General features: G+C 43.5%; 1 protein-coding gene across 1 annotated transcript; it reads right to left on the reverse strand.

The window, feature by feature from the left end:
- Positions 1-2,417: 2,417 nt before the first annotated feature.
- Positions 2,418-19,954, reverse strand: LOC109428948 (zinc finger protein 287-like). The gene is made up of 7 exons (XM_062855307.1): positions 19,653-19,954; positions 19,186-19,591; positions 18,206-19,071; positions 5,030-5,119; positions 4,186-4,330; positions 4,025-4,111; positions 2,418-3,957 (listed from the first exon to the last, which is right to left on the reverse strand). Exons 1-7 carry the CDS (start codon positions 19,833-19,835, stop codon positions 3,560-3,562), a joined length of 2,175 nt encoding a protein of 724 aa, XP_062711291.1. The 5' UTR covers positions 19,836-19,954; the 3' UTR covers positions 2,418-3,559.
- Between the last annotated feature and the right edge of the window lie 1,055 nt (positions 19,955-21,009).

Here is a 21,009-nt window from a genome sequence, read left to right on the forward strand (position 1 = left end):
TCTTTGCTTTATTGAAGTGTAGTTTTATTGGAAATATGCTGAATATCGTTATTAAAAAGAGACGTCTGGAGCTGTGTCCTGCTTGTTCCGTCATGCACATACTACATATTAAAAAATGAATATTAATGCTGTCTAGCGCATTGTTTCCTATCGGCTATTATTGTAGTATAGTCCCAACTGCAAGCTTTTTTCCAATCTTAGCGTCAATTGTCTTCTAGTTACTTCTAGACAGATTCATCGAATCAGTCGAACCCGCATGTTAAAATACAGTCGATTCTGTGGCAAATTGTTTTTTTTTTGATATTTACTTCTCTGTGTTCATCTCTTGTGTCCTCAAAATGTCATCGGTCCAAAACCCACAGAAACATGTAACTGAACTTCTAACACTTTTTCTGTTGGTGTCATAACATCATCTAAGAGATAAACAAAAATTGCTTGTCAACTATTATGTATTCATCCCCCTACAAATACTATGAAAAATATTCAAATTCGTTCTGTCCTATCGGTCCTATCAAGATAAACCATGTCATTTTCTCATGCGTGGCCTAGAAATGTCAACCTAGTCATACAAAAGTAACGTTGTTCAGTTAATAAAAAGCAGCCAGTTTTTTGTCCAGTCCAAACTGTCACGTCAAGTGTTCGCACGTTAGCTTCGAATCTATCAGCACAATTAAGTGCTGCAAATCTCCTTCCCACTATTAATTTTTTGGTTGATTTTAATTGCTTTATTTAAATAAAATATAATAAAGTATAACATTGTAGAAATTCGAAAAAGCGACTATGACATTAATAAATTACTAATCAAAATCAACCAAGAAACGTGGGAAATAGAGCCCAAACAACATTTTGAAGTCAGCTGGCTGTAAAAGGTTCCAAAACCAGTCACAAATCCTATAAAACTTTTATTAGGATTTGTAACGATCATCAAAACCTTCTCAAATCCAACCGATTTGGAACTATTGCTTGGGAATAGACTCTACTGAGCCCTGGCGGTTCCTCCGTGTTTATCGAGCATGTCTGATGCATATGATCAGCCATACTCCATCTGCAGCAGCCGGTTCGTGATGAACCGTTGGAGGCGCATTAAAGTGTTAAAAAGGTGATATGTTTCACTAAAGAACACTACATTACAATAATCAAAATGAAACTCCTTCACTTTAATACCGTCAACCCCTGCGAACTTGGCCAGGGTTGTATATTCATGCTGGTCATCTAACAAAATTATTAATATAATCAAAACATGAGTAATGCGTCCGAAAATGGCACTGACCCATCTTGCCCCGCGACCCATCTTGCCCCGCCCCACCCTACTACCAATGGCGAATCGGATGTCCCTCCAGCCATCTTCAAGTGTAGCTGCGCCAAGCTGATCTTCCGTTGGTAGGGCCACTGCTAACTGCTGCGCGTAGTCTTGAGCCACTTCTACGTTACGCAGCTGCTCGTTGTTGAGCCACGGCGTTCGACTTCGACGTGTGATGATAACAGTCGAAAGTTTTGAGCGCATGCATACAGCGACTAAAGTAGTGATCTGAATCTATATTCGAACTGCGGTATGTGCGGACATTGGTTACATCCGAGAAGAATTTACCGTCAATTAGAACGTGGTCGATTTGGTTTTCTGTTTGATGCTCGGGTGATCTCCAGGTGGTTTTGTGGATATCTTTGCGGAGGAAGAAGGTGCTTCGGACTACCATACCACGGGAGGGAGGCTGCAAAGTTTACGCATCGCTGGCCGTTATCATTCGATTCGGCGTGCAAGCTGTTTCGCCCGGTTACCGGTCTTTACATTTCCTCCCTTCCTACCTGCGCGTTCATGTCGCCGACATCGATTTTCACGTCACGCGGCGAGCAACCATCGTATGTTTGCTCTAACTGCGCGTAGAACGCTGCTTTCTCGTCATCAGGTCTCCCTTCGTGTGGGCAGTGCACGTTGATGATGCAGTAGTGGAAGAAACGGCCGGTTACATTACTTCTACCTAATCTCTGCGTTTGGGTATCGACCGAGGCCTAACCAAATGCTATCGGCGAGCAAGCAGATCGACGAGAGCATGAGAGATTATCCAGTGATTCTCAACATATTGGAACCCAGCAGGGCATTGCAGCAGAGGTAGGTCCAGAGGTTCATGGCGGCGCAACCTCAACAAAGAAATGAAGGAAGTCGACAGAGATTTGACCTGGCCGGCCACTCACAGGTCAAGATGATGGAACATTGGCGACATGATTTCGGTTGATCGATGTAAGAACTAAGAAAGCATGGTTTCTTGAGTTTGAACCCAGTATCTTGTGCATACGAATTAGAAGTGGTGGCCCGTTTTGAACCGCGATGCTCCCACATATCATACACAATATGTTTGTTTCATTTAAGAGTGTTACTGAAAATTGAATGTTCTCTTTTGTTTCTACAATTCAAACAAAGGTTTGATTCCACGTGTTGATGGTATATTTATAGATTAAACAACTTTGTTACAGGAAAATAAAGTTATTTTCAACCTTTAAACTCTAAACAACGATTTTCATGTAAAAAGGCCCATGTACTTGCAGAATAGTTGTTTACCATTAGAGCAATATTTTCAACATAATTTGAAAAACACTCAAATATAAAAATTTAAGCAGTAATTGTACAGGGGATGGCCAAAATGTTTGGGATAGGCAACTTTTTTTTCTCTCACAAAAATGTTCAACATACTGTAACTTTTTATAGAGTGCATCAAATTTTGACTGTTAGTTTACCTACTATATGTGCATGATTGGTACAAATTTGAGCTCGATTGGTTGATCTTTTGCGGAATTAGAATCGTTCTGGTAAAACACTTTTTTTAGACAACTAATTTTTAAACTGTCACATCTCGGTAACCAGTAAACCGAATTGAATGAAATTTTTAACGTTTATCAACAATATATTGATACTTGATACGACGCTATAAAATGTAATATTTTCTCACGATGAATAATGTTATACCAGTTTGACATTTTCACCCACATAGAGGAAAATAAGTCAAATTTACAATATCATACAAAAATTACTAAATGTGTTATTCTTTCAATCCAAATAGGCTCTAATACAACTTATCGGATATATCTTGAGAACGGAAGCAGAAAATCTTTGGATATCAACACTAAAATTTAATGACATTGATGTAAAAAAATTACATTTTTTCAAGATAGATTCAAAAAGTTTCAATCCATAATAACTTTTTTCAACGTTCAAAAAATACCAATGTTTTAATGACATGAGAAGCATCAAACGTTCAAAAGTTCATTATATTTGGTTCACTGGTTTCCGAGATATGACAGTTCAAAAATAAGTTGTCTAAAAATAGAGTTTTACCAGAACGATTCTAACTCCGCGAAAGATCAACCAATAGAGCTCAAATTTGTACAAATTTTCGATACACTCTATGAAAAGTTACAGAGTTTTGAACTTTTTTGTGAGAGAAAAAAAAGTTTCCTATCGCAAACATTTTGGCCATCCCCTGTATGTCAAAAGTAAGAATGGGAGAAATAAAAGTTAAACCACGTTTAACTTACCGATGGAGACGCATGATCAGTTTCATTGAATTCACTTGAACTTCAAAATGTAACTGTAGTTACCACCGGATGAAGTAGATGGAACAACGTTGTAAACGACCGTCTGCGCACCGGAACTAGACACCGTTGGTAGAACATTTTCGACCACTTGAGGAACAGTTCTTACAATTCTTACCGGTTGTGGTAAAATCTGAGGACTGATAACCTTGACTTGAACTGGCCTGTTGCTGAACGAAACCACATGTTCATCATCTTTGGTGCCTTCTGCTTCTTCTTGTTCTTCCTCCTCGTCGTCCTCGTAGTAGCTGCTACCTTCTCCTTCCTGATCACCATCACCATCGTCAACGGACTCGTATTCTACTTGTTCAATAACCATGCTCGACTCTGCTGCGTCTCTCTGGGCCAGTTTAACCCTCACGCGTGCATTTTCTGCGGGAGCGGAAACGAAAGTACGGTTAGATTGTTATGAAGTATCAGGTTTGCAGTTAAGACTTACCGTTCGAGTGAGTTTTCTCATGCTCCAAGAGAGTTCGTCTCAAAATAAACGATTTTTCGCATAGAGAACATTTGTGGGGTTTATTACCTGCACATGAAAAGAAAAATTGAAAATTACATAATTTGAATCACGAAATGATATACCGAGTCTAGGGCACTTACCAGTATGGGTCATCTCGTGTCTCCTAAAGTTAGTGTTATTCGCAAACGCATGGTCACAATAGCGGCACTTGTACGGCTTCTCTCCGGTGTGCGTTCGCATGTGATAACGCAGGTGTAGTTTGGCTTTGAACATTTTCGAGCAGACCTGTTTTAATGAGTAAAATACCGGCATTACAATATCGAAAACTACATAATAGGACAGATAGGTGAAGTACTAGATTTGTAGTAATGAGCTGAATTTTAGTATGGTGAGAAGGTCACTTCTCCGTTTCTGCAATGAAATGGTCCGAAAAGCGTGGGTATTATGCTCCCTTGCGGGAGCGGGACATTTGGCATAAAGTCATTTGGCATAGGGTCGTTTGGCATAAGGTCACTTGGCATAAAGACATTTGGCATAACGGTCATTTGGCATAATGGACATTTGGCATAACCGAAATGCACCCTTCTTTATTATGCCAAGTGTCCATTATGCCAAATGACCGTTATGCCAAATGACTTTATGCCAAGTGACCTTATGCCAAACGGCTTTATGCCAAATGACTTTATGCCAAATGACACAGACCCCTCCCTTGCCTAATTTGATACTGTTTGAACAAAACTTTGGGCAACAGTGTTGTTATTTTCTCCATTTCTTGCAATATAAACAACATAGTTATTCAAAGTTTTGCTCAAACAGCATCAAATTAGGCAAGGAATCATAATACCCACGCTTTTTGGACCACTTCATTGCAGAAACGGAGAATTAACCTTCTCACCATACAAAAATTCAGCTCATTACTACAAATCTAGTACTACACCGAACGTGCCCCATTGATTCCAAAAGAGCTGCCAATTATTGCTTTACCTCACATTTGAACTGCGGAATCTCCACGTGGTTGGACATGTGGGTCTTCAATCCACCCTTCAGTCGGAATGTCATGCCACAAACGGTGCACTGTAAAGTAGGGATAGAATGATTTAGATTTTAAAATTTCAGGAAATATTATTAATATGACATGATAGCAATCAGAAGGAAATATTAAACAATAGTTAGCGCCGTAAATCCTGGTCTGGAAGTCGTAATTCAAGTGGTGGATCAGTTCAAGGAATCTAGAGTAGTCGTGACAAAAACTTTCCGCATTGAGGAAACTGTCGATAGTGTGCTGAGAAAAACAGCGTCGTCTCCCTTCATATGCAATGATTGTGATCGTAATTTGCTGATATATAAAATTGCGATAGCTGCTTGAGTGGCTGCCAGGAAGAGAGGAGAGAACTTTGACACAATGTTAAAGAAGAGAAAGTTAGTGCGCGTCTTTGAACAGGTTGAGCATCAGTGACGATGGACAAGCTGTGACAACTTTTGACGTAGAACTGGTAGAACTACAATTTTAATTTGAATAAAGTCACTTTAGGAAGGCATCACGTTGCAAAAAGCTCGCTAAAGCTCTAGCGTGCGCAGCTTTTTCTTTTTTCTCACTCACTCTCGTAAACAAACACGGGAAAGAAACAGATGACAGAGGGGGCACTTTGCCCCTTCTTTTATCTCGCTCTTTCTTGCGTTCAACAAAGTGACTTACCTTACCTTCCAATCAGGCTAAGGCCAGGGTGGCCTCTGCTGTACATAGTAGCTTCCACTCGGTCCATGGCAGTTTGTCTCCAGTTCCGCACTCTGCGTAGGGTCCGCAGATCGTCCTCCACAAAGTGAACGAGTAAGATAAAAGAAAAAGTTGCGCACGCAAGTGCGCTGAAATAGTGTACGGTTTGGCACCGTAATGTACAAAGAGGGTGAAACTAGGGAGTTCATTCTTGACGGCCCAACGTGTGAACCACCTGGTGCTTACTCCTTAGTCGGCGAATCGTGTTGACGTGACATTGTACTAGACGCCAACAGCCCTCATTGTCTCCAAAACTCATTCCTTAAGTTTCTTGGATACATAGCCAGTCAGACCATGTCAGGGCTAAACGGGTGTTCGAGCCCGTATGAAGTTGATCATCAATATTAACTTCTTTCCTCGATCAGCCTAGATAGCTGTGTAGTGTCGGTAGCGATTGTCTCAATTGGCTAAGAATAACACTACGGACGGCCTGTTCCGGTGGTAAGAATCCACCAACAGGTGACCCCTAATGCATGGTGTGATGCGGCTTTATGCTTACCGTGCCTAGGAATGAATGGCTAGGGGGGTCTAATAAAAACCTAACCGCTAACGGAGCATGTGGAGTACCAGGGCGCCCTCCACAGTAGGTTGCCCTTACTGCGCTAACCGGAGCAATAGTGCAGTGGACCTTGTGTTTCTCCGAGACAATCAGCTGCCGATCTGGTTTATTGCTGGTTTTATTGCTGTTGTTCTTTGTTGTACTGTTGTTGCGAAGAGTTATCTTATCTAATTTGGGTAGTGGTTACGGTTAGGATAGCTCAGACCAATCTTCAGCATAAAAGAACAGCAACAATCAATCTTTGCAGACTTATGCAAAATGGTACAGCCCAAGTGGCCTTAGTACAAGAACCTTACTTTCGTAAGGGGAATTTCTATCTAGGAAACCTTGTGAACCCGGTGTTTGCTACTTTTAGTAAACATGAAATGGCAAACTCGCGTGTCAGGCCTCGAGCCTGTGTGCTTGTCAACAACGCAATAGTTGCTACACTCATCTCTGAACTAACCACCAGAGATGTATGTGCTATCACAATTGATGTATCTGTTGGAAACCTCAACAGGAAATACGTCTATTGTTCGGTGTATTTTCCGCATGATGAACCATCCCCTACGGTTGCTTTCAAACAAGTCATCGCATACTGCACTTCAAAAGGCCTTCCGCTAATTGTTGGCAGTGATGCTAATGCTCACCATATCATCTGGGGCAGCTCAGACATTAACTTGAGATGCTCCAGTTTGATGGAGTACTTAAGTAGTACATATCTTGCATTACCTAACATAGGCAACCGCCCAACCTTCATAATATCTGCTAGAGAGGAAGTGTTAGACTTAACGCTTAGTTCTAGTAGAATTAGTCACGAGCTGACCAATTGGCATGTGTCAGATGAAGACCATCGCTACATCTTTTTTGAACATTTAAATGTTACTTCGCCAACTTTGCGTTTCAGGAATCCCCGGTCAACAAACTGGGATTTTTTTTACTGATTTGGTTGCGGCCAAATTTCATAGATACTCACCATCCATTGACACTTCAAGAGATTAAGATGATGCCGTTAATACTACAACGACCTTCATTATGGAAGCTTTTGAAGAAGCATGTCCTCTACGGTCTGTGAAGATCACAAGAGGAACCCCTTGGTGGAACTCTGATCTGGCGAAACTCAGGAAACAATGTAGAAAGAGTTGGAACAGACGACGTTCGGCCGGTTCGGAGGCTTTCAGGTCGGCTCGCTAGACCTACAGGAAAGCTCTCCGGTCTGCTGAATGATCCGGCTGGAAAACCCTTTGCACAAATGTTTCCAGTTTGAGTGAAGCCAGTCGGTTAACCCTTTGGAGCCGGATTGTTTTGCCTTCGCTGCCGTAACCTCGCTGGCCTCGAACACATTTCTTATGCTCGGTTTCATCGCCGGGGTCATATTGACCCCTCCGGCTCCAAAGAGTCAAACTAAACCCTTACGAAATCTAAGGATTTTCGAGTGAACGAGCTTCGTTTGCCAAATGGCGATCTGACTTCCTCCGATGAGGAAGTTCTTGAATGCTTATTTAGCATACACTCGGAGTATTGTAACTATAGAATCGATTGAGTGGGCACTTAATAGCTTTGCTCCTTTCAAATCTCCTGGTGCAGATGGGATTTATCCTATTTTGCTTCAGAAGGGATTTGATTATTCCGAGCATGTTTTGAAAAAAATACTTGTTTACAGTTTTGCTACACGGTATATTCCCAAATCTTGGCGGGATATTACTGTGAAGTTCATTCCGAAAGTGGGTCGTGCGTCGTATGAAGAAGCAAAGAGTTTCAGACCTATCAGTTTGACCTCTTTTCTTCTGAAATGCTTAGAACGCATTGTGGATCATCACATCCGTGATGTTCATCTGGCCAACGTGCCTCTTCATGTGAACCAACATGCCTACCAATCTGGTAAGTCCACTGTGACTCTTTTACACAAGGTTGTTTACGATATCGAGAAAGCATTCGCTCAAAAGCAATCTTGTTTGGGTGTTTTCTTAGATATCGAGGGTGCCTTTGACAACGTGCCTTTCGATGCCATATTGAAAGCCGCACGGGGTCATGGTATATCTCCAATGATTTCCAATTGGATTCACCAAATGCTCAGAAACCGACATCTCTTCTCGACATTGCGTCTAGCAGGGATTAGAAAATTGAGTGTGTGTGGATGCCCCCAAGGGGGAGTCTTGTCACCGCTTTTGTGGAATCTCGTAGCAGATACGCTATTGAGGCAACTCAATAATAGCGGTTTTCCTACTTATGGTTTTGCCGACGACTACCTAACATTGTTAGTTGATATGTGCATCAGCACCCTTTTCGACCTGATGCAAAACGCCCTTCAGGTAGTTGAGGGTTGATGTCGCCAATATGGCCTTTCGGTTTATCCGAGTAAAACATCTATTGTTCTTTTCACGGAAAGGCGAAACCGTAATGGCGTTCGACCTTTGCGTCTCTTTGATTCTGAAATCGATGTGACTGAACAGGTAAAGTACGTTGGAGTCATTCTTGATTCCAAGCTTTCCTGGACACCTCACATTGAGTTCAGAATCAAGAAAGCTTGTATGGCCTTCGGGCAATGCCGGCGTACTTTTGGTACAACTTGGGGTCTAAAACCCAAGTATATCAAATGGATTTACACAACTGTGGTTCGGCCAATATTGGCTTATGGATGTCTTGTGTGGTGGCAAAAGGGCGAAGTGAGAACGGTCCAATCAAAGTTAGGCCATCTCCAAAGGATGTGCTTAATGGCGATGTCTGGAGCGTTCTCTTCAACTCCCACGACAGCGCTCGAAGTTCTCTTTGACGTTGCCCCACTACACATTCATCTCAAACAAGAAGCACTTTCTTGCACTTACCGTCTACGCGGGTACTCGGTCTACTAGAGGAAACTCCTGTGAACCGCACATCAACACACACCTCGTTGTTTTCACTTTTGGTGAATTGGGACAAAATTGTTCTTGCTCCAAGTGATCTTACAATTGCTTGTAATTTTCCGTATTGGACATTTTCCACGAAATTCCCTTCCCGGGAAGAGTGGACATCTGGATATTTGGAAAGAAGTATTTCAGACGGCATCGTATGTTACACTGATGGCTCCCTTCTCGAAGGTCGAGCAGGTGCTGGTGTTTATTCTCGTGAGCTAAGGCTGTATCAGTCTTACTCACTTGGTAGACACTGTACCGTTTTTCAGGCCGAAATCTTTGCTCTTATGTGCGGAGTGCAATCAGCACTTTAGCAGCACGTAATGGGCAAAGTAATATACTTCTGTTCAGATAGCCAGGCTGCTATTAAAGCACTTGCTTCGGTCAACTCCAGGTCGAAGATAGTTATCGCTTGTCGAACTCAAATCGGGGAGCTGAATTCAGCAAACGCTGTTCACCTTCTATGGGTACCTGGTCATTCTTCCATCGCTGGAAATGAATTGGCTGATGAGTTAGCTCACTCTGGAGCTTCACATGACTTCATTGGCCCTGAGCCAGCTATTCCGATATCGAAGTGTTGGATTAAGCTTCAGATTCACACCTGGGGGCTGTCCATAAACCACGTGGTCATTTTTTTGGGACTTTTCAACCCCCAACCCCCCCCCCCCCCCCCCCCGCGTGGTCATTGGTCCATACAAAAAATTTTATTTGTCCATACAAAATGGTCATTGGCCGAACCCCCCCCCCCCCCCCCCCTCATGACCACGTGGTTTATGGACAGCCCCCTGGGCTGTCACTCAACACAGACAATTGGCCTCCTAAAGTGAGGTTAAGTTTTGTGAAATCCCATTTCGTATTTTAGTGATTGAGTCGTTCCAGATAAAATTCAATGTGGGATCGGGGTAGAAAAATTCATTTTATCGATAAATTTACCAAAAAATTGATGATTAAACTGATGGGAAACTGGCATTTCCCTTTCAAACTTCCAAATTTTCACGACATAACCTCTACTTTTAATCGCCAATATTGGAATAGTTTGGAGTCATGTCGTCAAACCAAATTGTATAGTGCTGAGCCATCTCTACGGGTGGCGAAGTATCTAACTAATCTGTCTAAGCAGAATTGCAGCATGCTGGTCAAAGCATTGACTGACCACTGCCGACTCAGCTATCACATGGCGAATATTCAGCAAGCTGATTCATTTGCCTGTGATAGCTGTGAATCCGATTATGGAACTTCGTATCATTTGATATGTAACTGTCCAGTTTTCGCGCAACTGCACGAAAAGAAAAGTAATAGTTTTTATTATTAGAAATAGGTTATTGATTTTATTCCAATCTTACTTATACCATTCATTTCGCTACCTTATAAACTTTCAAATAAAACCTAATGAAGCGTATAACGTGCCCTAGTGAAAAGTATAAGTTTTGCCTAATGGCGAAAATATATTAGGCAAAACTTATACTTTCGATAATGTTTGGGATTGAAAATTTTCAACATGGCACTCGGCGCAGAAGAAGCCAGAAAACCAGGCAGATCGTTCTTCAGGTTGTTTCTCTTTGGAGATATTTATGTTTGGGTAAGTAAAAATTAAATTGTTTCATTACATTACTTGATAATCCATTAATTTACGCTCTCAGGTAAGATACCAATGGAATCCACATTTATTGACTCCCAGCATGGATTTCCCGATTGCCACACAATCAAGCACACCGTCGCGTAAGTGGCCATCATTACCACCAAGCTACTCCGTCCGCGGTCTCAATCAAGCTGCAAGAGGAAGAACGTAAGCGCAATGATAACTGCGTGGCGGAAGTATCCTCGGAACATGGCATTATTCAGGTCAACTCGGAGACAAAGGAGATGATAAAGCAGTCGGACGCGAAGGAAAATCGTCATCCCGGGCACCAACGCGTCATAACCTTGGTAGTAACAGAGCTACGGTGATCGGTCTTGGGTTCCCGTTGGGATGCTCTATAGAATGTCCCACAGTTTCCCGCGAGCCGCGATAATGTGCTTTGTATTTTAAGCTGTATTTTACCAATAAAAATAAACATTGAAGTATAATTATGCGCTTTTTCATACATTGTTTTAACATGTTTTTAATGAAAAATAAGAAGTATCAATCAAAACAAAACATAGTATATATTAATAGTTTTCTCTAATACCTTGTATAATGCACGTAATAAACATTATTAGGAAAAGTACATGAAAAGCATAAGACTAACTTATATTTTTCATTATGTTTTTTCTAATATAATTTAAAAAGATTTCACATAATTTTCATTTGGCAAACGAAATGGCAAAATTTTATAACATTTTCTTATACATTTAATAAGGAATTTTTTTTCGTGTGCGTTTCCGAGTATTCGGTAAACACTTATTAAGTGAAACTGACTTCAGAAACCTGAATCTTCAGAATATTCTGTTGTTCTTAACCCGCTGTGGTAAAGAGCTAAAGGCTCTCTTTCGCTTTATGCGTTATTACAGTGCCCTTTTCAGGGCGCTGTTTGAACCCATTGTGGTACGCTTGTGCGTTAGTACCCTCTTCCAGGGTATTTTTCCTATTTCCCTACCTGTCCCTATCCCCATCCCAACTCTTTTTCCTTCCTTTTCCCTCAGGTAGATGATGAAATAGGCTGTTATTTTGGCGATGGCACAAATGTCCCAAATGGAGGATAACGTGCCTCTGGAGCCGGCCTTCTGATACCTGATACCCCGCAACAAAACGGTGTCGCCGAACGTTTCAAACGAATCCTGATCGAAAAGTAAGGTCGATGTTAATTGATTCCAAGATTCCCAAGCGAATGTGGTCGGAAGCGGCTCTAACGGCCACATACATTTTGAATCAGAGTACTACAACGGCAATCGATGGTAACGTAACTCCAGTGGAACTATGGACGAAATCCAAACCGGACCTGAGCAAGCTTCGAATATTCGGGTGCAAGGCCATGATGTGGATTGCAAACCAGCTGAGGAAGAAGTTAGATCCGAAAAGCCGTGAGACAGTCATAATTGGGTATGCGCTCAATGGATATTGCTTATGGGGCAAGTCGTCGAGGAAGGTGATAATTGCAAGAGACATGAAGTTCAGTGAGGAAAGTTTTCCGTTCGCCGATGATGATGATGCAACCACAGTGCCTTTATGATGATTCCCACGTTCTACGAGCCAGAGGGGGAGCAACTGAATTCTCCAAGACCGGTTGCAGCTGAGGTTGAAGATCTGAACGTTGATGGTCAAAATTCAGAATCCGAAGATGAATTCGAAGAATCAACATCAGAATTTCGAAACCCTGGGGCGCTCCCTTCGCAAATAAGACGTGAAGACTGTTGTACAGAGTCAACCACGAGGCGCAGCGAACGGGAGCGCAGGCTACCAGGTAGGCTATGCGATTTTTTAACGGGATTCAAGGCATCCACTGCTGCTGATAATTTTGCATCTTCAAATCTACCAACCAACTACAATGAGATCGAGCATCGTGACGACAAGGACGCCTGGCTGGAAGCGATCAACGACGAGTTGCAATCCATGGCGGACACCAAGGTGTGGAATTTCGTCCCGTGCCCAGCCGGAATGAAGCTACTGAGATCGAAATGGGTGTTCTGCGTGAAAGGGGATGGGAATGTTGTCCGGCATAAAGTGAGGCTGGTCGTCAAGGGATTCCAACAAAAACCAGGAGTCGATTATCACGAGACGTACGCACCAGTGGCCAAACTGACAACAATCCGGGTTGTACTGGCGGTGGCTTTGCAGAAAGGATACCTGGTTCGTCAAATGGACGTCAAAACTGCTTTCTTGCACGGGGAACTCAAGGAGGACATTTTCATGGCTGTTCCATGGCGTTAGAGCAGCTCCAGGATTGGTGTGCCACCTTAAAAAAAAAAAAAAAAAAGACACGGACACGTTCAATGCTTCCAGTGAGCTTTTCGCTCTTTGAAGGAAGCACGACACTAGACAACGGACTAGCATGCAACGCCCAGTGGCACAGCCGAAAACTTTTCCTGACAGCTGCGGCGGGAATCGAACCCGCGCTCCTCAGCACGATGCGACTAAGAGCTTGGTGACCCTAGCCGCACGACCACGGAGCCGCACCTTCGGAAGTCATTGTGTACGGGTTGAAACTGAGCCCGCGATGTTGGAACGAGAAGCTGAATGACGTCTTGTTGAAGCTTGGATTCAAACGATCGCAACACGATAACTGCGTTTGCACACGGATCAAGAACAGGAGGAGCGGCGTGGTCTACGTGATCCTGTATGTCGACGACCTGTTCTGTTGATAATCGGAGCACGTTTGAAGACAGTCGAGGAGTTGAAGAAGAAGCTATTCCATTACTTACAGATGACCGATTGTGGAGAAGCGAAGCACTTCCTCGGAATGAAGATTACGTACGACAGCAAACAAGGACGAATGGAACTTTCTCAAGAGGCCAGTATTAGAAATATATTAAAGAAATTTTCCATGGATGATTGCTTCCCTACCAGAAATCCAATGGAAAAAGGACTTCAATTAATTAACTCAAAATACGTCGGAACCAACTGAACCACCGTATCGCGAATTACTGGGCAGTTTGATGTACGTGATGATGGCCACTCGTCCGGACACATGCTTTTCGGTGGGATATCTTGGACGTTACCAACAGCACCCGGATTCTTCGCACTGGACAGCATTAGACGGGTGGTACGATACCTAAAGGACACCATGCAGACATCTTTGAAGTTCATTGGTGACGAGACGAGTTTCCCGGAAACGGATCCATTAGTTGGCTTCGCTGATGCCGACTGGGCGACGGACCAGCAGGACAGGAAATCGGTGAGTGGCTAGGGGCAGGACAGATCTAACGAGAGCAAATCTGTGTTCGAGGTGTTGTTCAGAATTCCTCACAGTTCCTCAGAATTTCTCCCGTTTATGCCAAAGTGTGATCTGGCACCAATGTCAAACCACAAAGTGTTGCGTGTACTGAATGAAAATTGCAGTTTTAGGGATGTCTTTTAACAAATTTCGTCGATCAACGATGAAAAGAGTAACTCAGAATCCCTCAGAGTTGCTCTCGTTTGCACAGTGTCTTGCCCCTAGGTGAGTGGTTATGTATTACCAGTTTTTGGGAACGTCATCTCCTGGTCAAGCAAGAAGCAACAAACGGTAGCCACGTCCAATGTTGCGTTGGATCTTCCTCGCGAGCATTCATTCTTGCATCTTCGCGATCCATTATTCACAAGCATTTGTGTTTTCATTTATGCTTCGCGAAGAACACTCTAGCAAGTCAATGGGAGCAGTGAACGAGGAAGTAAGTTGATCATTTCTGCAGACCACATGCGACTTCCATTCGTTCATGGTGCTTACTCCTTCAATCGTCCACTTCGTTGCGAGTGCATTTTGACAGTTGCGTTGCGGCTAATGTGGTTGGGAAAGACCTGGTTTATTGTGGCATCGGGCATTAAAATTCTACGCCGAAATCCGGAATTTCCGCAATCCTTGGTGACCGCACCGGGTCCCCCTCTCGTAGAAGGTGATTTTTTGAATCGAATTAGGCCAGACTAAATAAAAAAATGCTAGAATAGGCGACAAAATGGCAAAATCATGACCATTTTTATTTAGCAGGTACCAGGCTACCATGTTTGCTAGAATGCCGTGCAGCGGATGCAGCTCATGAAGCTGCTCGTAGCGAATGGTTTTCTGATCTTCGCGAAGAGCACGCATGATGAATCGAAGCAATCATGTCTTCGGGCGATAGAGGCTTGCATCAAAAACATAACCTCATCGAATTCTCATACGATTTGTAAACATTGCCCTCAAATTTTTTTTGAGGGCAAGGACGGCTTTATGGACCGACGCCGAAGGAAAGAAAGAGAAGGAGACAGTGATGACGTCAGCGTGCAAGCGCTCATGAAGTTTTTTGTTTCAGTCGTAATGAGCGACGACGACGCTTTGTTGACGACGAATAAAACTCAAGCATTGGCAAATCTGTTCACTCGCAGTTCACATGTACATGGCGAAGCAATATTCATCGCCCTTCGCATATTTCATCAGTGTTCAGCAACATTGGCCACGTCATCTAGTGAAGCGGAGTACGTCTAACAGAGGCGGTATGGTTGGCTGGACTACTGGACGATCTTGGAATTCCAAACGCATTACCGGTGACCATCTATGAGGACAATCGTGGGTGCATAGGAATGGCCAGAAACTTGGAGAGCAAGCGTGCAAAACATATAGATAGCACTAGGGGCAGGACAGATCTAACGAGAGCAAATCTGTGTTCGAGGTGTTGTTCAGAATTCCTCACAGTTCCTCAGAATTTCTCCCGTTTATGCCAAAGTGTGATCTGGCACCAATGTCAAACCACAAAGTGTTGCGTGTACTGAATGAAAATTGCAGTTTTAGGGATGTCTTTTAACAAATTTCGTCGATCAACGATGAAAAGAGTAACTCAGAATCCCTCAGAGTTGCTCTCGTTTGCACAGTGTCTTGCCCCTAGAGATAGCACCTGTTGCGCTAGCAACCAGACAGATTAGAAGAATTGGTTCCGGTTTCGTAACTCGTGTATTTCGTGATGGAGTTATAAAATCCCTTTGGAAGAAATTCATGTTTTTAGGTTAGTTTTGTTGCTTTTAAATATGCAGGTGTCTGATCAGGAAGTTTTATATGTTGTCGGAAATATACTAGAATCGTTTAGCGGTTAAAAATGAATGCTGACTACTTACGTTTAGTTTCCTTCTACTGTTACTGTCTGCCTGTCCTAGTCACAACGCTCCGTTCTGTATCCGTACTAGTTTAAGACACTGCTGTAGAACGCATGGTGGATTAGGTTAAGTTTGTGTGTCAATTTCATGTTAAATTTTACCTTCTACGTCTACTTGTAAGCTAAATTGATAATTCAGGTAGAATTTACACTGCACTGAATAGTATTAGGCTAAATATAAGTAGAATAATTAATGATTGCAAATTGAAAAAACTAATTCAGTTTCACAAATTCACGACCTCACCTGTGCAATAGCACTTTTACTTTCTGCTGACTCGGTTTTGTTCTATTCTGTCTACTCACGCGGTCTGTCTGTCAGTCAGTCTGTCTGTCAATCATCCGTCAGCCTCCCGTCAGTCGGTCCGAAGATGACAGTTCAGGAGTCAGGGCCGGAGCTACTTACTGTTCGAAAGCAAGGTTGATGTAAAAGGAGGTGCATTGCATTCCGAAGGGTTGCAACAGCACCATTTCAACCGGGTCCACGTAGCAACTGGAAACATCAACCTGGAACCAATCGGGACCGAGAATCAAGTCGCAGACATATTGTTTTGTGTGTTGAAGAGAGGTGTGTGGAATTTCAACACATAACAACAAGGCGCTCTTGCTAGGCTTCACATATAAATACAGTAGATGCGTGGTGTTTGGGATGGACATCTAATTAAGGACAGACTTGTAAGAGTCCCAAAATGGCCGACTTTGAGACCTACTCACGATTTCGAGGGCACAAATCTCTTCATAAACAAAACCAGCGCACCTGATCTTCTTATTTTAAGCTTTCTACAAGTGAGCAAGAACAGAATAATGAAATTCAATGTTGTTTGAAGCTTGCTTCTTGAGATTTGTGCGGCTGAAGTTCTGAGGGCTCCCATCTAGACAGGATAGAAAATCAGGACATTTCATGTATTTTCTCAAAAATCCTGATGCACTGTTGAAGCGGGATTTCAAGATATTTGTCCTTAATCCGAAATAAGTGCGGTCAGTGAAAAAGATAACCTCAGAATTTTGTATTGAATTCAGGTTAATTACTACCTTCGAGTCTTCTCGTGGTGTAGTAGTAACGTAGGAGTGAGTAGGTGACGTGAGTTCAAGTCTCATCGAGAGGACGAGTAACTTTTTCGCAAATTCCACTCTAATTTGTCCATCTCTCACTCAGCCAGTATTTGAAAAGCCTGGTTTTTGGAATTAGGTGGAATGCTGCTAGTCATGGGGTTCACTCTGTCCGATAACAGCTTCGCTTTCGCAATGCGGTATCAAGGCCAGAGGAGGGTCGATGCCGGATCCATCGTTTTACGGCTCCTTCCACTATGGACCATTTCGAGACCGGTGAGTTTCCTTTTACGACGGGTAAGGATTGGATCATTCCCTACTTCGGGAGTGGCCCCATTAACTTTCCCGAACTGCCCAGAAAGCTAGCTACATGAAGTACTTTTCGAGGCGAGCAATCGTTCCCAGGGCTGAAGCATACTTTCTCGCGAGTTGGGCGATCTCGGTCGAAAAAGACTGCAGCTTGTTGCTGAAGATGCACTTGGCAAGTGATTCGGCATCAGGCAAGGGGTCGGTGCCAACACACTTATTTACCTACGTATTTGCGCACTTTCCCTTCCCTACTTGTATGCTTTTTCTTCTAATTGGTAGGAAGATTCAACCTTCCCCCCTTCCTTTGTGGACTCCCATCCACCAAACATTCTTGGTGTATTTGGGGGCTTTCAGCTTTTTGCCCATGGTTGGTCTCTTAGAAGAGACTTGGATCCATCCGCCCCTATGCTTTTGTTAGAGGTTGACTTCGCAGCCTTCTTCTTTGTGGCTTTCCTGAGTCTGACGCCTGCGACCGGCTAGGGGCAGTAGGCTTAGTATTGGCGAGATTCACGTAAGTCTTCCCCCTCATCGTTTCTCTACCAGTTCCAGATTTGGTTGGCCTCTCGGAAGGATAGCCCAAGGTCCGCGTGTAACTTGAGAATACCATCTTCCCGCTTGTAAGTAAAGCCATTAATTTATACTTAGCCTCTGTGACGTGGGTGCCAGAGGAAACTCGAGTTTGGGTCTTGCACCCCTTCCTACTATGTCCTAATCCGTAACAGTTGTAGCACTGTAGGGATTTGGAGTCTAATTGGTTCGAGTAGTAGGTCCACTTGTAAATGTCTGTATGGTCGTTCACCCATCAAATACACCTGAAAAGGCTGCAAGTTTCTATAAGTAAGAAAATAAGTATTATTACCCACCTGATGCTGCTTCTCCTCTGTGTGCATATACTTGACGTGGTTTATCATGCTGTACTTCTGGGTGAAAGTCTTCCCGCAAATTTTACACTGGAACCCGCTGCTTCCGTGCTGTTTCATCTCGTGCGTATTCAGCTCCACCGAGTTGGCAAACTTCAATCCGCACAGGGCGCACTGTAGGTTTTTCTTCTTGTACATCCGCCTCTGATGGCTGACCACCCGTTGCCGGTCCTCGAACCGTCGGAAACAGATCTGGCACTGGGCCGGTTTCGTCTTCTGCTCCAAGTCCGCCTCCTGTTTGTCTATCGTGTGCGCACTCTCCGAGTGCTCAATCAACTCCTGTTCACTGGGGAACGAAAGGCCGCACTTGGTTGCGCAGCACAACCAGCCGAACTCCTTGATGGTGCTTTGCTTTATGCGCGCCAGCATCGCGATGGGAGCATCTTCCGTGTGGATCCGGACGTGCTTCCGGCGTTTGTCGGCGGCTTTGAATCGATGGCCGCACTGTCTGCACTCCCAGACGACCTTCAGCAGCCGGATTTTGTCCAGGTGCAGTTTCAGACTCCGCGGCGAATCATACCGGCGTAGACACCCGTCGCAAAGAATTTTCGACGATGGTTTCATCAGGTTTTCATTCTTCCAAATGTGTGTAGTTCTGCGATGCTGGTCCAGCTCTTCGGTCGATAGAAATACCTTCAAGCAACCGCAGCAAACGTGATGGCTCCGATGAATCAAGATTACCTTAAACATGTCGTGCTCCTGTTCGGTCAGTTCCAGATCTTCTTCGCTTTGGGCATACTTTCGTTTTGGTGGCGATTTAGCTGATTTAGCATTCTTCCTTTTTGCCGGAGTTGGCTTCCCGGGTAGAGCTAAATGGATGAAATAATAACAAATATAAAATAAAAGGAATATTAAATTTTGAATAAGTTGATATCTGAGTACTTGTTTTAAAACACATAAAACTAGTGGCTGATATTACTCACCGCCGGGGTTCGGTTTCGACTTCAGTCCGACTTTCTTCCTCTTCAGCACCCTCTCGGCCTCGTCGCCACTGCCTTTCCAATCGCTGCCACTATCTTGAAAATCTTCCTGTTCCATTTCAGCTTCCTCTTCCTCAACCTGAACGAGCACTTCGATGTTTTCCTCGTCTTCGACAATTTCCGTTTTGTCGATTATCTCCGCCGGATCAAGCTTAATATCCTCCAGAAGGTCGTTCCCCGAGACATCGGCACTTTGGGGGGGCTCGTCTTCCTCTGTATCTACGTCTTCCACCTTGCAGCGCAGTTTGCTGTCGCTGTCCCGTGTAGTCCTCATGAACGCGTCCAACAGTTTGACCGTTTCGAAGCACTCGGTGCAAATTTCCGCCGGCAGGGAATCGTCCTGGGTGATCTGTTACGATGGGATAAAAAGTTAAACCAAGCAGAAGCAGCAACAGATTCATCGTGCTCACCTCAACGCCCGTGCAATCCGTGATGATGTTCGCTACAAGCGAGTTGCCCAACTTGGAAAACAGCGAAACAACCTTCTGGCGCTTGGACCTCTTGGGGCTCAAACAGGTTCGACAAACGTTCCCACTTATTGGTGCCGGCATCTTCTCTACTTTGCGCTTACCGGACGCTTTACGTTTAACCATTTTGCCGGCAAAAATCGCGTTGAAATTTCACTGCTTTACTGAGAAAACGGAGAAAACTAATCGTTTTGTTTACGCGCGGAGTGATTTTCGAAGCGTCTTGTTTTGACTTGCAAAAAACGACGCTTTTCCGACGCGGCTTTAAAAAAACGGGTAAGCGGAGCTGAAAATAACTTTGACAGTTTATGGCACACTGAGCGAAATCGTCAGCCTTGAAGTGTGGTCAATCTTTACTATAGCCCAGTTTCGAGTTCAACAGGAATCGCTCTCCTGGCAGAAGCTTTCCCGCATAGAAAAATACAATTTGTATTACACTCTACCTAGGGGCAGGACAGATCTAACGAGAGAAAATCTGTGCTCGAAATGTTGTTCAGAATTCCTCACAGTTCCTCAGATTTCCTCCCATTTATACCAAAGTGTGATCTGGCACCAATGTCAAACTGCAAAGTGTTGCGTGTGCTGAATGAAAATTGCAGTTTTGGGGATGTCTTTGAACAAATTTCGTCGATCATCGACAGAAAGAGTTACTCAGAAATCCTCAGAGTTGCTCTCGTTTGCACAGTGTCTTGCCCCTAGCACTCTACACAGTATGTCCCCTTCATCTGTTACTGTTACTGTACCACGAACAGGTGCTTTTCTGTTGAAACTATGAAACTCGAAACATTCAATCATAAAGAACCTAGTAAAGAACGGTCTATGTAACCCATACCAAGTTGTAACAATATGTCATATTGTGCCTAGGGGCAGGACAGATCTAACGAGAGCAAATCTGTGTTCGAGGTGTTGTTCAGAATTCCTCACAGTTCCTCAGAATTTCTCCCATTTATGTCAAAGTGTGATCTGGCACCAATGTCAAACCGCAAAGTGTTGCGTGTGCTGAATGAAAATTGCAGTTTTGGGGATGTCTTTCAACAAATTTCGTCGATCATCGACAGAAAGAGTTACTCAGAAATTCTCAGAGTTGCTCTCGTTTGCACAGTGTCTTGCCCCTAGGTCTAGCCCCTAGTATTGTGCAGAAATTGTCAAATAATATAGGGATGACAACTCAGGAGATATGGTGGCAATATAGAAAGACCTTTTCTCAAATGGTTTGCGATTATATTTTCGCATTTTCGCAACACACTTACACAAGTGTATTTCACTATATGCCACTTAAATCCAACAGTAGTTTGCCAAA

The sequence above is a fragment of the Aedes albopictus genome, chromosome 3 (genome assembly GCF_035046485.1).
Source record: "Aedes albopictus strain Foshan chromosome 3, AalbF5, whole genome shotgun sequence".
NCBI classification, from domain to species: domain Eukaryota; kingdom Metazoa; phylum Arthropoda; class Insecta; order Diptera; family Culicidae; genus Aedes; species Aedes albopictus.

What these genes read in the sequence shown, in the direction of transcription:
- LOC109428948 (XM_062855307.1), bottom strand. Translation starts at nt 19,835, where the DNA reads ATGGTTAAACGTAAAGCGTCCGGTAAGCGCAAAGTAGAGAAGATGCCG. An exon ending in CGGATTGCACGGGCGTTGAG is followed by an intron (nt 19,592 to 19,652) that starts GTGAGCACGATG and finishes CCATCGTAACAG; the next exon opens with ATCACCCAGGACGATTCCCT. An exon ending in GTCGAAACCGAACCCCGGCG is followed by an intron (nt 19,072 to 19,185) that starts GTGAGTAATATC and finishes TCATCCATTTAG; the next exon opens with CTCTACCCGGGAAGCCAACT.